Here is a 16,045-nt window from a genome sequence, read left to right as displayed (position 1 = left end):
TACACTGCGAAACTTCATTTGACGTTTGTGCTGCGAAATGAGTTTCTTAATTTCACACATTGTTTGCGCCGTGTCGTGCCTGTGCGAATATAAGATGCAAATCTCGGCGTGAAACGCGACGACAACTGTCATTTAGGTGATAACACTCGCAAACTCGGGGAACAAAGTGGCGCGAGGAATACGTGAAACTGTTTCACACTCATGTTTCGCGGCCTCTTACCGGCTTCAGGCGAGATTTGCACATGAATGTGAAGCGTGTTTATATAAATACTTAATTTTCTTTATGGCAACACTGAAAATTGCGCGTAGTGCGATCAATATTTTGGCGCACTGTTTTGATTACTAATAGTAATACTTTCTACTGTCCCAACTAAAATACTAGGATGGTCGGTTATAATTAATTGGTATAGAAGATACATGGAACATCAACCGGAGATGGGAGCGTATGGGGAGAACTCCAATGTCCAGAACAGTGGGAATTACATTACGATTATTCCAGTGGAATACTCAAGACGTGGATATCCTATTCAAGCGGAGTATCAATATAAGTAAGTTTCTATAGAGCAATAAGAAAAACTCCAAATCTGACAATATTTGGTTACATGATTGGTCAAAAGCTTTTTTTATCTATACGTTTAATAAAATGTAGTCGTACTGTGTTGAAACTATGACTATTTTTTCTGGAGTCTGCTAAAAAGACAATGTTTGTTATTGAAGTAAAACTTTATTACGCACGCTTGACTTGAGGAGTAAGTAGGTGAATGCGTTACGAAAAATGTAATCGAGCGTTGCATACATACAGCCATCTGCAGTGTTTATCATTTTAAACTACCAGTAGATGGCGTTCTTAGAGAACTTCGAAACAATCCCTTTTTGTACAAGTACCTGTTGCGAGGCAGTTATGCCTGAGGCTCATAGATGGCACTTTATTTTTGAAAGAAGTTTTACGTCAGTCGTGTGGTCTACAACACACTCGTTTTTCTGGCGAGGGCGGGGGGAAATAACTGGAAGTTCAACTCTTGTGATATTTCAGCGAGTTTAGATCCCGCGAGGAGTACTACAGCCTGCAGAGCCAGAAGCTGCAAGCGGAGGTGAACGCCCACCTGTACTCAGTGTCCCAGCGCCTGCCTCACCTGTCCTACAGTCCACTAGGTCGGCACAATGAGTGGGACAAGCATGACCCACACAAGCCGCTGCAGCCTGACTCCAAGGAGAGCAACTCCTCGGATTCCCTGGACAAAAGTGTTATGGGTATGTACCTAAAGATGTCTGCTTGAGTTTTTTGAGTAGAAGAATTTTGACTGGCCATTTTAGATAGATATATAGATGAATTCCTTAATGCGTACTTATTATGGGAATTGCAATATTGAATAAAAATATGCACAAAGGTCCTTTCGCTAATAGGCATCTTCGTCATACAACCATAGTAAGATTTATGCTAAAGAAAACGGATAGTGCAAACAATAGGTAGGTACATCGTCTGCGTTAAATTTAGTTTATCACAAATCCCGCGGAAATCATAGATTTTTCGAAATAAAAAGTTGCGTTAAGTTGTTAAATACAGTCCTCTATCTTCCACTGAAAATTCAATTGAAATGGGTCAGTGTAGTATATAATGAGTGTCAATTCATTGTGTCATCAGTAATAAACTAGCTACCGAGCAAGACTGTCTTTCACTCGCACCTTACCGATATACCAACTGGCGACGAGTCGTGTACATACCCGCGTTTAAAAAAAAAAAAAAATGAGTTCTTATCTCGGAAACTTAGCCTCTTTTGACTATAAAATTAATGAGTGGGAAGTGTTTCACAGTAGATTAACACAGTTTATAAAGTTAAATAAAATCTCTGATGATAGTCAAAGTGCAGTGTTATTGACACATCTCTCGGATGACTCATATCGGTTAATTCGAAATTTGGTGCACCCAAAGAAGCTCGAAGTATGTAGTTATACTGAGCTGGTAGAAGTGCTAAACCAGCATTTTACGCCAAAAAGGTCGACCTTCGCAGACAGGGCAAAATTCTACGAAGCAAGCAGATCGGACGGTGAGAGTATCGAAGAATGGGCGGCGCGGCTAAGAGGGTTGGCCGTATATTGTGACTTCGGTGCAGAGCTGGACACGCTCCTGCGCGACCGTTTCGTTCTGGGCTTCCGAGCAGGGCCGGAGCGTGATAAACTCTTCGAATGCGATTCGAAAACCTTGACATTCGGACAAGCCTTGGAAGTGGCACAGAAGACGGCTTGTGCGCGACAGGCGCGCGTCGTCGTGAAAGAGGAGCCAGTATTTCGCGTCGGTGAGCAGCGGAAGGCTGGCCACGGCCAGGCTCAGGCCAAGCCGAGTCGATCGGAGGATAGATCGAGTGTAATGCAGCGCTGTAGTGTGTGCGGGTTGCGATCCCATAGTGCCGATAAGTGCAGGTTCCGTAACCTGAAGTGCAGATCCTGTGGGGGAGGGCATTTAGTTAAAATGTGCAAAAATAAATCTAATGTGCATAACATCGGTGCACAATCGGAAGGGTGTTCCCAAGACCCTCTTGCAGGGAGGGATTGCAGGGAGTGTGACCTTTTTAACATGAGGTACGTAGACTATAAGCCCATATTATTAACGGTAAACGTGAACAATACTCAGTTACATATGGAATTAGACTCTGGTTCGGGTGTATCTGTGTTATCAGAGAATTTTTATTTAAAATATTTTAAGAATTATAAACTACATAATGGTGATCTGCGAATGTGCGTATATACTGGTCATAAAATTACACCTTTAGGATATTTTATTAGTGAAATTACGTATAATAATAAAACAAATAAAATTAAATTTTATATTATTAAAAACGGGGGCCCCCCGTTACTAGGTCGTGATTTTATGGCTAAGTTTGGAATTTCTTTTGTATCGTCTAATAATAATAATTTAATTTGTAAAAATAGGCCTACTGAAGATGTGCAGCGGTTGTTAAGTCAATACCCAGAGATTTGGAAGGATGATTTAGGATGTTTTAATAAATTTGAAGTTGAATTGCACTTAAAAGATGATGCGAAACCGAAGTTTTTTAAGCCACGATCCGTTCCTTTCGCATTGAGAGACCAAGTTAACGCGGAACTCGATAGATTAGTTAAATTAGGAATTCTCAAGCCTGTTAACCACTCAGAGTATGCCACCCCGATAGTACCAGTGCTAAAAGAAAACGGGAAATTAAGAATTGCGGGAGATTATTCGTGTACATTAAATAAAGACCTAAAGATAGATAAATACCCCTTACCTAGGATCGAGGAGGTTTTTTCTAGACTAGGAGGGGGAGAGTGTTATTCGAAAATTGACCTAAGTAATGCTTATAATCAATTTAAATTATCGGAGTCATCTCAAAACCTTACGACTATCAATTCTGAAAAAGGGATGTTCGCTTATACCCGACTGGTTTACGGGCTAGCTAATGCCCCAGCAATATTCCAGAGAGCGATGGAAACATTATTAGCAGGGCTGGATGGAGTTAGCGTCTGGCTAGATGATGTTTGTATAACTGGACCAACAAGGGAAATTCATATGTCTAGACTTCATTCGGTTTTAAGTAGATTGCAAGACGCAGGTTTACGTTTGCAAAAAGACAAATGCGTTTTTTTCAAAAATAGTGTGACGTACTTAGGGTACGTGATAGATAAGACAGGGTTAAAAACATGTCCTACGAAAGTCGAAGCGATACTCAAAGCGCCCGCGCCCGCGAACGTGCTCGGGGTCAAGCGTTTTTTGGGAGTCGTTAATTATTATAGGAAATTCATTCCGGGTGCGTCGGCGTTGCTAAGTCCACTGCATGAGTTATTACGCTCAGGCGCACAGTGGCATTGGAGCGAGCGGCAGCAAGCGGCATTCGAGAGCGTTAAGCGCGAGCTAGCTAGCGAGCGCGTCTTAGCGCATTTCGACCCCGCCGCCCCCCTCTTCCTCACCGTGGATGCGGGGCCGTGTGGCTTGGGAGCAGTACTCGCTCACAGAGACGCCGAAGGCCGCGAGCGTCCTATTGCATTTGCGTCCCGTTCCTTAACGCAGAGCGAAAAGAATTATAGCCAAATACAGAAAGAGGCGACGGCTATAATTTTCGGTGTGAAATATTTTCATCAATATTTATATGGACGTCAGGAACCGTTTATACTAAAGACGGATCATAGGCCGTTACTATCTATTTTTGGTAAAAACAAAGGCATTTCTGTCACTGCAGCCTTACGTTTACAAAGATACGCAGTAATATTATCCGCTTATAATTATACAGTACAGTATATAGATGGCAAGAATAACCAAATCGCAGATTTCTTTTCTCGCTCACCCATATCGGTAACATTAGATAATGAACGAGAGGACGGTTACGCTAAATATTTCTTATTCTTCGAGTCGAACGCGGAACCGGTATTGTTCAGTGATATTAGACACGCGACCGCGGAGGACAAGGTACTGAAAACAGTAATGAAATACATGAGTAAAGGTTGGCCTAGGAAAATAAGGTGTAAATCAATATTGCCGTATTTCCTATGTAAGGGAGATCTAGAAGTGGTGGATGGCTGTTTATTACGGGGTCATAGAATAGTAATTCCGGTCGCCTACAGAGAAAGTATGTTAAAAGAACTACATTCATCTCATTTCGGCATAACAAAAACTAAAAATATGGCTCGCGGAAAAATGTGGTGGCCTCAGATCGACTCGCAAATCGAACGGATGGTGAACTCGTGTCAGACGTGCGCAGGCCTGCGCAGTGCGCCGCCGCGCGCGCCGCCGGCGCCTTGGCCTCGCCCGCCGGGGCCATGGCATCGAATCCACCTAGATTATTTTTCTATCGGCCAGTCAATTTATTTAATTGTCGTGGATGCATATTCTAAATGGTTAGAATGCATTTATATGGACCGGGGCACATCTACCGGTGCGCTTATTTTTAAGTTAAAAGAAATGTTCTCTAAATTTGGCGTTCCCGCTGTGCTAATCTCGGATAATGATGTTAAGATAAGTTCGGCGGAATTTCATAACTTTTGTAGAATGAACGGAATACAATACCTTACGTCACCGATCTATCATCCAGCTAGCAATGGACAGGCAGAGAACTCTGTAAAAACATGTAAAAAAATGATAAAATGCATTCTTTCTGAAGGTAAATGCCAAAAACATGTCAATGAGAAACTCCTTAGTTTTCTTTTTAACTATAGAAATAGTGTACATTGCGCAACAGGAGCCACACCGGCTATGCTGATGATAGGTCGGAATTTAAGATCTAGATTGGATTTAATTTTACCGCCTAAGCAATTTGATAAACAAGACAAGCCAACATTAAATCAAAGTCGTAATTTTATTGTAGGTGAAACTGTTTGGGCTAAATGGTATATTGCGAAAAAAGGTATCTGGTGCGTGGGCGTAGTTAAAAAAATTATTGGATCGCGAATGTTACAAATTTACTTTGAAGATTATAAGACAAATTGTAACAGGCATATTGACCAGGTCAGAAAATATACTGGAAGTGATGTAAACTTAGATGATTGTCTAGAAACGCCTCATAGTTCAGTTACGCCATTTTCACCGCATCCGTCAGTCCCCGCGCCGTCGCTTACTGAGCCACCGGCTTCTGGACCGGCATCTCCGCCCCCTCCTGACATTGCTGTGGTGGAGGAGAGGGACTTGCAGGTTCAGACAGGCAGTAGTCCTTCTGCCGCTGAAAATGAAGGACAAGACCTTACGGACCAAAGAGAAACGGTTGGCGAAAAAGGGGCGGAGCCTGGGGAAGACGGTGAAAACAAGTTGTACGTACCAGGTTCCGATTTAGTTAATGAGCCAATTAGTTCTGACAGTTCTAATCCCGATGTCTGGCGATCTACTCGTAGAAGAGTTAGAAAACGTATAGATTATAGGCAGTATTTTAAGTAAGTAAACGCAATAAAATACCCGTTATGTATATATTGTTCCAGGTTTCCAAACTAGTGTTGGAGGGATGTAGTATATAATGAGTGTCAATTCATTGTGTCATCAGTAATAAACTAGCTACCGAGCAAGACTGTCTTTCACTCGCACCTTACCGATATACCAGTCAGCCGTTCCAAAGATTAGTTCGGACAACAGACAGGCAGACACGAATTTTAAAAAGTTCGTTTTTGTTTTAGTATTTTGTAAATAACTTAGTAAATAGATATTTTGCAATTACAGACAGCTACTTTAATTTTATTTATGCCTGATTAAGATACTTTGATGATGATACTTAAGTAAATGATTAATGGATGGATTGCAGGCTCAAATCTCAGCAGTTGTTCCAATCAAACTGGATCCAGTAGCATTGCAGCTGGATCCTTCAGTACCACAGAACCCATTACCAGTGGGGGGAGCTCTTCCAGCGCTATATCACCACCTTTACCAGGTAACAAAAAAATTTGATACTATTATTTAAGTAAGATTTTTACCTATTAAGAGTAGGAATACCCAGTATAATTTTTCTTTGACAGTGGAGAGAGATTGCATCATCCTTAATGAGATACTTTTATCCCAAAATACTATTCAAAATTATATCCTTTGTATTATTTATTCAGCAAGATGTTGCGTTAACTTACTTCCCTTACCACGTTTGCTTGATCGTATTTTATTAGGGACCTAGTCCTAGAAGACCTAGACCTAGACCTAGAAGTACCTATAGAACAATCAGTGCCGCAACGAACGTGTTATTGATTGACATCCTTAAGACTCGTACACATATGGCTGGAATTCGTTCCTATAGTCTGTGTTTTCTGATTTTTTAAATCTAGACATTTTTAAGGCAAGCGTGTTCCGTCTTATATTCACACTTACTATCAGCTTGAGGTATCTACTAGAAAAGCCTCTTTCAAAAAATACTTATCTTCCAGGATCATCAGGAAGTACAGCGTCTTCAGCTAGCAGCACATCAAACCCAGTGACATGCATTTACTTGATGTCCAAAACCACTGTGATGGTTGAGATGAGTTCTGACGAAGTCCCCACTTGTGTGACGTCGGCAAGATTCCTGAACGCCGTCATATCTACTGAGGAGTTGGGCTTCAACACTCCCAGTGCCAGGAGTTTGGCCATGAATGTGTTCGCTCTTTGGATGTGCAGCCCATTATTAGGTAAGTTATATCTAGTAATTAGCAAACCAAGACTTTGTCTACGTGAAGTTAAATTTTTTGCAAATACCGCGGGAATCATGGACATTTCCGGGGTAAAAAGTAGCACATATGTTGCTTCCTCTATCTTATACTTAAACACTTACACCATCGTAACACATAAAGATAGACACCACCGTAAAAAAGTCATGAGAACTTCCAAGGGCTTCAGTCGAGACTTCCTAAAAACAGAGACAAGTCAATATATTCCCAATTATTTAGTACTAAGTAACTAGCTACTTTTTCTTCGTGAAGTGCTTTTCCATTATTCCAGTCTACACCCTTATGTTTCCTAGCTATGACATCTTTCTTCTCCTTCTCTTTTCCTTGCGATCTTTCCCAAGATGGTCTGCAGCGCACGGTACCTGTTGCGTCGCAAAATATGTCCCACGTACGAGAACTTGCGCTGCTTGATGGTGTTAACAAGCTCATTCATCTTCTGTATTCTGGCAAGAACCTGAGTCTTAGACTCTAGTCCAGTAACCAGCGGGAAATCAAAAATACGTCACACTCCCCAGAAATCCAGCTCAAACCGCACCACTGTCCGTGGCGCCTGTGGGGCGTGTGGCAGAAGCTGCTGCAGAAGTACGGCCACGGCTCGGAGACGCGCCGCGCGCGCGACCAGCCTATACTGCGGCTACAGAGGAATGTCTTCTTTCCCAAACATCTGGAAGAAGGAATCAAGTAAGAAATACATGTAAAACTTTCCAGAGATCCAGCTGAAGGTTCACCACTATCCGCAACGCCACAGGCAAAACAGGCATAAATATAAGCAATTGAGGAAACACAGATACCTATTTTTAAATCAGATACAGGCCATTTTTATTGATTACTAGCGGACGCCCGCGACTTCGTCTGCGTAAAATTCGATGTCAATTTTACTACTACCCCCTAACCTAACCTAACCTACCCTACCCCTACCCTACCCCTACCCTATCACTACCCCAACCCTACCACTGCCCCAACCCTACCCCTACCCTACCCCTACCTTACCTATACCCTACCCCAATCCTACCCGTACCCTCCCCGTACCCTATCCCTTTCCTACCCCTATCCCACCCGTACCCCTATCTCACGCCTATCCTACCCCTACCCTGCCACTTCCCTATCCTACCCGTACCTCTACCCTACCACTACCCTACCTCTACCCCGACCCTACCACTACCCTAAACCCGGCCCTAAACCTACCCTACCCCTACACTACCCCTACGCTTCCCTACCCGTACCCTAACCTACCCTGTAACTTCTCTATCTTACTCCTACCCTTAGCAAAATCGGTCCAGTCCTTCGAGAGTGGTGGTATGACCAAGAGAAATAGAGACTTCTATGCTAATAATATAAAGAGGTAAAGTTCGTGTGGTTGTAGGAGGTAATCTCTGGATCTACTGGACCGATTTGGAAAATTGTTTTACCAATAGAAAGCTACGTTATTTGCGAGTGTCCAAGGCTATGTTTGATCCCCATATTCACACGGGAACGGGAACTACGTAAATGAAAGCGCCGGGCGTCATATAGTGGAATTTCTGCGTCTTTTAGAAATTTTGTATTATCTCCGAAACTATTTAAGTAATTAACATACTGTAAAGGGCAAATCTTATCTCCATAATACCCTTGTGATTATTAAATAATTTATTTTAATAAGGATTAAAGTTTAGTTGTATAAATAATGACGTAAACCTAAGTATATAAAATTAATAATTTTTAAAACACAAAAGGCCTTTTTTCTTCTATATATCAGCTAATATATAGAAGATAGATATATGGTGTCGCGGACTTTTTTGTAGAACTTTTAAAGATACATAAAGTCTCCATATATTAATTTCAATTTTACACAATAGTTAAGGCAGCGCATGCGAATAAGTCTGTATAAGAGGATTTTCAGTCCGACCTGTATGACAAAAACTGTGATAACTCGGCTAATATATATGATACCAATATAAAATATAACCTATAGCACTCCCCGATAATGTAGCATTACCCCATTTAAAAAATGTGACAAACTTACAAACTTACAAACTTTACCTCTTTATAATATTAGTATAGATATAGATATAGACTACGTATGTATATCTTTTACAAAATTAAGTTAACACAAAACACTATAATTACACTTACTAAGTTTTAATTAATTTATATACACAACAATCGAAATAATACCATAAAACGAAATAATAACTAATTACACGAAATACGTATGACGAAAGTCGAAAGTCGAAACGAAACGAATAAAATAAAATTACAAATTATTTATTTGAATTTAAACCTGATTACCTGAACCTGGTCCTGAACCTAAACAAAGAAAGTACGACGTATCTAAATTCTAAACTATAAATAAAAACTTAAAGTATGTCTCTAATCTCTATTTCTAAATCTAAAAAGCAAATACGTAAATAGACAGAGTCAGACAAACAGTACCTAGCTAACTTTAACTACCTACGTGGTACGTGCCTAGAAGTAGAACATAATCATTAACAATTAACATCGACTTGCCAAAATCTAAGTAAATTTTTCACCACCAACACCAATGTATGAACAATCAATTTCGATCATCATGTAGTCGGCATAAATCTCCCTAGCGCCGTACAAAAATATGGTGTTTTTGCTCAACGCCATCTATTGGTAAATGGATAAAACGCCTACATAGAGTTTAGTAACCTAAAATGCTGATCCCTATAAAATACGTAGAAACCTATAGAGGAAGGTTCAACTTAATTTGGCGGTTGGCGCTTAAACATAAGCGGCATTCCACCTTTTAGAAATTTTGTATTATCTCCGAAATTATTTAACTAATTAAGATACTATAAAGGGCAAATCTTATCTCCATAACATCCTTGTGATTATTAAATAATTTATTTTGATAAGGATTTAAGTTAAGTAGCATAAATAATGACGCAAACCTAAGTATATAAAATTAATAATTTTTAAAACACAAAAGGTACTATATCTGCTAATGTATAGAAGATAGGTATATGGTGTCGCGGACTTTTTTGTAGAACTTTTAAAGATACATAAAGCCTCCATACATTAATTTCAATTTTACACAATGGTTAAGGCAGCGCATGCGAATAAGTCTGCCTAAGAGGATTTTCGTTCCGACCTGTATGACAAAAACTGTGATAACTCGGCTAATATATATGATACCAATATAAAATATAGCCTATAGCACTCCCCGATAATGTAGCATTCTACTGGTGAAAGAATTTTTAAAATCGGACCAGTAGTTCCGAAGATTACCCCATTTAAAAAATGTGACAAACTTACAAACTTACAAACTTTACCTCTTTATAATATTAGTATAGACTAGCAAACGCCGCGGTTTCATCCTCGTAGTACACGTCATTGAGGAATACGATGCCTAATCTTTTCAAGATATAATAAATTGATGCATGATGGAATATATATTTTAGCTTTACATAAAGTCGATGGCGTTGTGTCTATATTTTAAGGACAACAAACCCATTTTTTTCAAAGAAACTTTGCAAAATTCTTATCGCGTGTGTTCGCTAGTGATTATGGTAATTTTCCAGGGACTCCCGAATCCAAGAATTGTTGTACGAAGAAGCGCGTCACAACGTGGTTACGGGCAGGTATCCCCTAGAGAGCGCTCAAGCGGTCATGCTGGGTGGTCTCCAGGCCAGGATACAGTTGGGGCCATATGACCCTCACAGACACACAGCTAAATTTTACAGGTAATGCCCTTCTGACTGTCATGAATCTTAAGTGTTTTCAGATCCTGGGTCAGGGTATAAGACATACTGAACTTTTCTTTCGTCTATGAAATTTCCAGACAATAATTCTCAGCACGGAGTTGAGAAGTTGGTTGTGTAACACCCCCGTGCTGCGACCTGACCCTTTTAAATCTGACCCTTTAAGAATAAGATCATATTAGTTGTAACCTATTTTAATTAAGAGTATGCTGGTAATAAAGCAATGTTTTAAAAGGTAGGTCAGGGCCGGGGATGTGCATTCCCACTACAAAAGTATCATCCTGTATATTCCAGAGAGCAACAAGACAAGTACTTACCCCGGCACGCGCGCTCCGGCCGCTGGGCGCGCCTGCTGCCCGCGGGCCGCAAGGGCAGCCCTGAGGCCAAGCTGCTAGAGCAGGCGCAGCGCCCGCCCGCCGCTCCACCGCGCAAGCTGCGCCACAAGTACTTGTCGCACACAAGGACTACGCCTACGTATGGGTAAACAAACCTTTGCCTACGTGTCCTTTACACGACTGAAGTAAGACTTCTTTAGCTCACCGTCTCTAGAAAGCAGTATCACACTTAGCAAAGTGTTTTCACAAAAGGAGGATAGAGGTAAACCCAGAGTGCAGTAGTACTCTTCCTAAGGAAACTTGCGCGGCATTATTTCGAACAGAGGTCTCCTTACACGGAGCACCCATCTCCTGGCAACGCACTGCAGGGTACCTTAGCTATATTCTTTGATATTCGCATGAGCTTCACGACTCACATACAGAAAGCCAGAAAAAGAGCTGCTAATGTGATAGATCGACTTTACTTTAAGATTTGCGTTAAAAACAAATTATCCCTCTGCTCCAAGGTTACTCTCTATAAGACCTGCATCCGTCCAATAATGAACAACGCTAGTATAGTGTTTGCCCACAGAGATAAAGGGATTGAGGGATCCCTTGACGTACTACACGAAGACTTGCCTTTACTACTCAAGTTTTTCTCCCCGTCTCCTTGAAGGATTACACACCAAAAGATGTAGACAAATTGAATGCCACGATAATAATGAATGGCCTCTATTAGAACCCACTATGGTCCTTTACATCTCGTCATATTCATGAAACAATTGGAACGTGTTATCTTACAATCTTGTATAATACAAAACCAACAGAGAAATGAAACCATAAAGCTTTGATTACACAGTTCTAAAAGGTTCTGTATTAATCTTCCAGCGCAGCGTTCTTCCAAGGTCAGATCGAGCAGCCGGTGAGGAGTCTCACCAGCCTGCTGACGCACGAGGACATCCCCGTGCTGCTGGCCGTCAACTCCATCGGCGTCTACGTCATCGACGACACTGAGAGTGTAAGTATTTACATTTGATGGCAGTTCACCAATTATACCCACCTGATGATAAGTGAATCTTGCGTAGGTATATACAAAGCAAATCACATTGTTTAACTACCCGCTAATGATTGTTCTTTGCTTTTCTTCTCTTTTTGTTTGTTAATTTTTTTTTTCTTAAATATTTTATTTTGTAATTATAACCAGTGCGCATTAAAAACCAACTGTGGTTTGTGTTGCACTATGGTTAGGCTTAATTTAAATATGTTTTTTGTAGAATAATAAATAAAATAAAAAAAAAACATGACGTTTTTTTTGACGTGTATTCGTCTAAATCGATAAACACCAGCTGCACGCACGAAAAAGTGTCCCGATCCGCCCGAGAAATGAAAAATACCAAGAGAACGAATTATGTACCTATAATTTAGATGTAATTAAATTACCTTTAATTACATCTTGCCCCGAACTGGATTCGAACCCACACCTTGCGGAATTGGAGGCAGAGGTCATATCCACTGGGCTATCTCAACTGGGATTTCTCAAACAATACTTTTTATTACAGACTGTACTGCTGGGATTGCTGTATGAAGAGCTGTCATGGGACATTGGCTTACCATCAGAGGATAACGAGGACTGTCTGCCGTGTCTCTTCCTGCAATTCATGGTGGTGGAAAACGGACTGAGGGTTTCAAAAATACTCCAGGTATGTAATTTATTAAAAATCTCCATAAACCATAAAAAAACTATTTAATTTTAACGGATTTAATGGTAAACTTTCAGGTGTTCTCCAAACAAGCGATCATGATGGACACACTTATCTCATTCTTCGCTGGAGAGTATCGCAAGAGAGTTGGCCAAGACACACCCAGCGAACACAACAACTACGAGTACAGTTCAGGTATACTTTTAGAACTTCTATCATCGATCGTAGATCGTTAGATGGACCTCAAAGCGCCGCGAAATTGTGATTGGTTTCGCACATTGAGTACGTCATCACTCGTAACACATTTTCCTTTATTCATGTTGTGGCTTGTGTTTTTACACTTCCAAAATGAACACGAAGGCAATTAAGGGATAAATTAAAAAAAAAACAGTAAATGTTTTTTTAAGTCCACGTCCACTCACAGCATGCGCTTGTTACGTACTAAGATAAGATGTGCGTGCACGTCTTTAGGTAATGACATGAAATTGAGCGTTCTTCAGTATAGAGGGACCCATCTAACAATTTATATCGATGACTTCTATAATGAAAGTAGCCGCTTCGTTGTTCCAATCAATGGCGTGCTTGTCTTGGATCGGGGCACTGTATCAAAGTTTGTTGGACGTAGACGAGTGGCAAATTCCGAAAATCTCTTTAGCAGTTTTTTTTATATTTTCTTTTTCTCTCGAATGCACCAGATTAAGTGAGACTGTGGGTTAAATTTTACTTATTTTTGCTTTCACACTTAAGGCACCGTATCATTGATACGCCCCTGGTTCCAATGGGAATCCTTCTGTGAAATTTTCAGTAAAAATTTTTGTCGTCAGGGAAGAAGGGATTTTGACAAGGGAGAAAAAATGAGGGAAATATTCTTTTAGAAAATAAAAATGAAAACACTAAAAACTTGCTTCAAGCTGACCCGCGTCATCCTCTGATGAAGAAATAAACCTAACTTGTCGATGATAAAAAAAATATTTTTAAAACACTCACAGCAGTCCTTATAATCTAAGAAATAATTATATATTTTTTCTTTTATAGACTCTGGCAGTATATCACTCCCACCGCTGTCACGACCTGATTCGCCTCAGCGTCGATTAGCTAACAAGTTGTCGCGTCTAGCGCTCGCAACCCACGACGGTCGCGGCAACCTGCTCGGCGGAGCTGGAGACTGGAACAGTGGGATGCACCATCGACAACCCTCGTGGATACTGCCTAAACATTAGTATAATGAGCGCAAGCAACCTGCTCGACAAGGCAATGGTGGAATACACCATAGAAAACCAGTGTATTCTCAAACATAATAAAGTTATTTAGCGCTCGCAACCCACCACACTCGCAGCTGCTTGGGGACATTGATGGTAACGTCAAATGAATTGGAATGCATCATATAAAACAGTGTGTTCTAAAACATAATGAAATTAAATAATAATTATTTAGCGCATCACAACCCATCACACTCGCAGTTGCTTGGGGACATTGATGGTAACATCATGAATACTGTCCAACTTAAGCATAATAATATGATGGTGGCTGTAATAATGGGATGCACCAACAATTACCCTCGTGTTCTTAAACATTAGTGTAATAATGATTAGCGCTCGCAACCCACAACACCTGCTTGGAGGAGAAGGAAGAGATGTTGATCGCGACTGTGACATTGGGTATACTATGGACAACCCTAATAGATACTGCTCAAATATAGCGCTGGCAACCCACCACAGTCGCGAGTACCTGCCCTGTGAATATTAGTGGAACATTAGGATAGGTACACCATCGACTTCTTTACGACCGTGGATACTGCCTAAAAATTAGCGTAATGAGCGCAAACAACCTGCTCGGTGGAGCTGGCGACTGGTAGAGTGGAATTCACCATAGAAAACCAATGTGTTATCAAACATTGGTTCAATAATAATAATTAATTAGCGCTCGCAACCCAGCACACTCGTGAGAACCTGCTAATAAAGTAGATGGAGATGTTGGTGGCGACTGTAACATTGGGATGTACTGCAGTACCGCTGCATGCTCAAAGAATAATATAATAATAGCGCTGGCAACCCACCACACTCGCGAGTATCTGCCCAGTCAATGTTGGTGGCGCCTGGAACATTAGGATGCACCATCGACAACCTTCTAACGTATTGAGCTCAAACAACCTGCTCGGTGGTGCTGACGACTGGTACAAAATGGAAAACCGGTGTTATCAAACATTGGTTTAATAATAATATTTAATTAGCGCTCGCAACCCATCAAACTCGCGAGAACCTGCTTGGAAAGATGAGGGAGATGTTGGTGGCGACTGTAACATTGGGATTTACTATGGACAAACCTAATAGATACTGCTTAAATAATAGTATGATAATAGTGCTGGCAACCCACCATATTCTCGAGGACCTGCCCTGTGAATGTTGGTGGAACATTAGGGTACACCATCGATTTCTTTACGGCCGCGTATACTGTCTAAAAATTAGCGAAATGAGCGCAAACAACCTGCTTGGTGGAGCTGGCGACTGGTAGAGTGGGATGTTATCAAACATTGATTCAATAATAATAATTAATTAGCGCTCGCAACCCAGCACACTCGTGAGAACCTGCTTGGAAAGAAGAGGGAGATGTTGGTGGCGACTGTAACATTGGGATGCACCATTAGCAACTCTGTCGTGCTGCCTCGGCAACCTTCTCGATGGAGCCAGCGACTGAAACTTTTTTTTTATTCTTTACAAGTTAGCTCTTGACTACAATGTCACCTGATGGTAAGTGATAAGGCAATCTAAGATGGCTTCCGTCTTAGATTGCCTTATAGGGCTAACTTGTTAGGAGGTTTCTAAGAGATGTACCATCGACAAACCCTCGTGTATACTGTCCAAGTGACTATAATGAGAAATTATTTTATTTTTCTGTTACAAAAAGTGTTTTTTTAACAATTTACACAATGTGATGGTTATAAGATCTGAATATTCCTTCACTTCAATGTTGTTTATAAAGTTATCAAATAATAACTAGGAAAATACTCTTATGGTGTTAGCATTTATTAGAAACTATTTTTAAATAAATGTTTGAAAAACAATACTTCAATAATTTGTTTTATTGAGAGAAGTATAACTGAACTTGACTAAAGATGAAAATTATTCAAAAATAGGTACTAGCATTTTTGATCTACCATTCACTTTTTCACATTTTTAAAAGGTGCAACAGT

At 40.6% G+C, this 16,045-nt stretch overlaps 2 protein-coding genes across 2 annotated transcripts; both read left to right on the top strand.

Annotated features, from left to right (window-relative positions):
- The first annotated feature begins 307 nt into the window (after nucleotides 1-307).
- Nucleotides 308-15,910, top strand: LOC112046432 (FERM domain-containing protein 8). Its single transcript, XM_052888026.1, has 11 exons — nucleotides 308-548; nucleotides 1,034-1,251; nucleotides 6,252-6,377; nucleotides 6,859-7,098; nucleotides 7,653-7,818; nucleotides 10,662-10,823; nucleotides 11,136-11,321; nucleotides 12,044-12,173; nucleotides 12,715-12,855; nucleotides 12,933-13,050; nucleotides 13,891-15,910. Exons 1-11 carry the CDS (start codon nucleotides 418-420, stop codon nucleotides 14,073-14,075), a joined length of 1,803 nt encoding a protein of 600 aa, XP_052743986.1. The 5' UTR covers nucleotides 308-417; the 3' UTR covers nucleotides 14,076-15,910.
- On the top strand, nucleotides 1,718-6,088 carry LOC128199257 (uncharacterized). Its single transcript, XM_052888027.1, has 2 exons — nucleotides 1,718-2,577; nucleotides 5,935-6,088. Exons 1-2 carry the CDS (start codon nucleotides 1,745-1,747, stop codon nucleotides 5,945-5,947), a joined length of 846 nt encoding a protein of 281 aa, XP_052743987.1. The 5' UTR covers nucleotides 1,718-1,744; the 3' UTR covers nucleotides 5,948-6,088.
- Nucleotides 15,911-16,045: the final 135 nt, after the last annotated feature.

Source organism: Bicyclus anynana, chromosome 21, assembly GCF_947172395.1.
Source record: "Bicyclus anynana chromosome 21, ilBicAnyn1.1, whole genome shotgun sequence".
NCBI classification, from domain to species: domain Eukaryota; kingdom Metazoa; phylum Arthropoda; class Insecta; order Lepidoptera; family Nymphalidae; genus Bicyclus; species Bicyclus anynana.
This window is presented reverse-complemented; position numbering and strand designations above follow the sequence as displayed.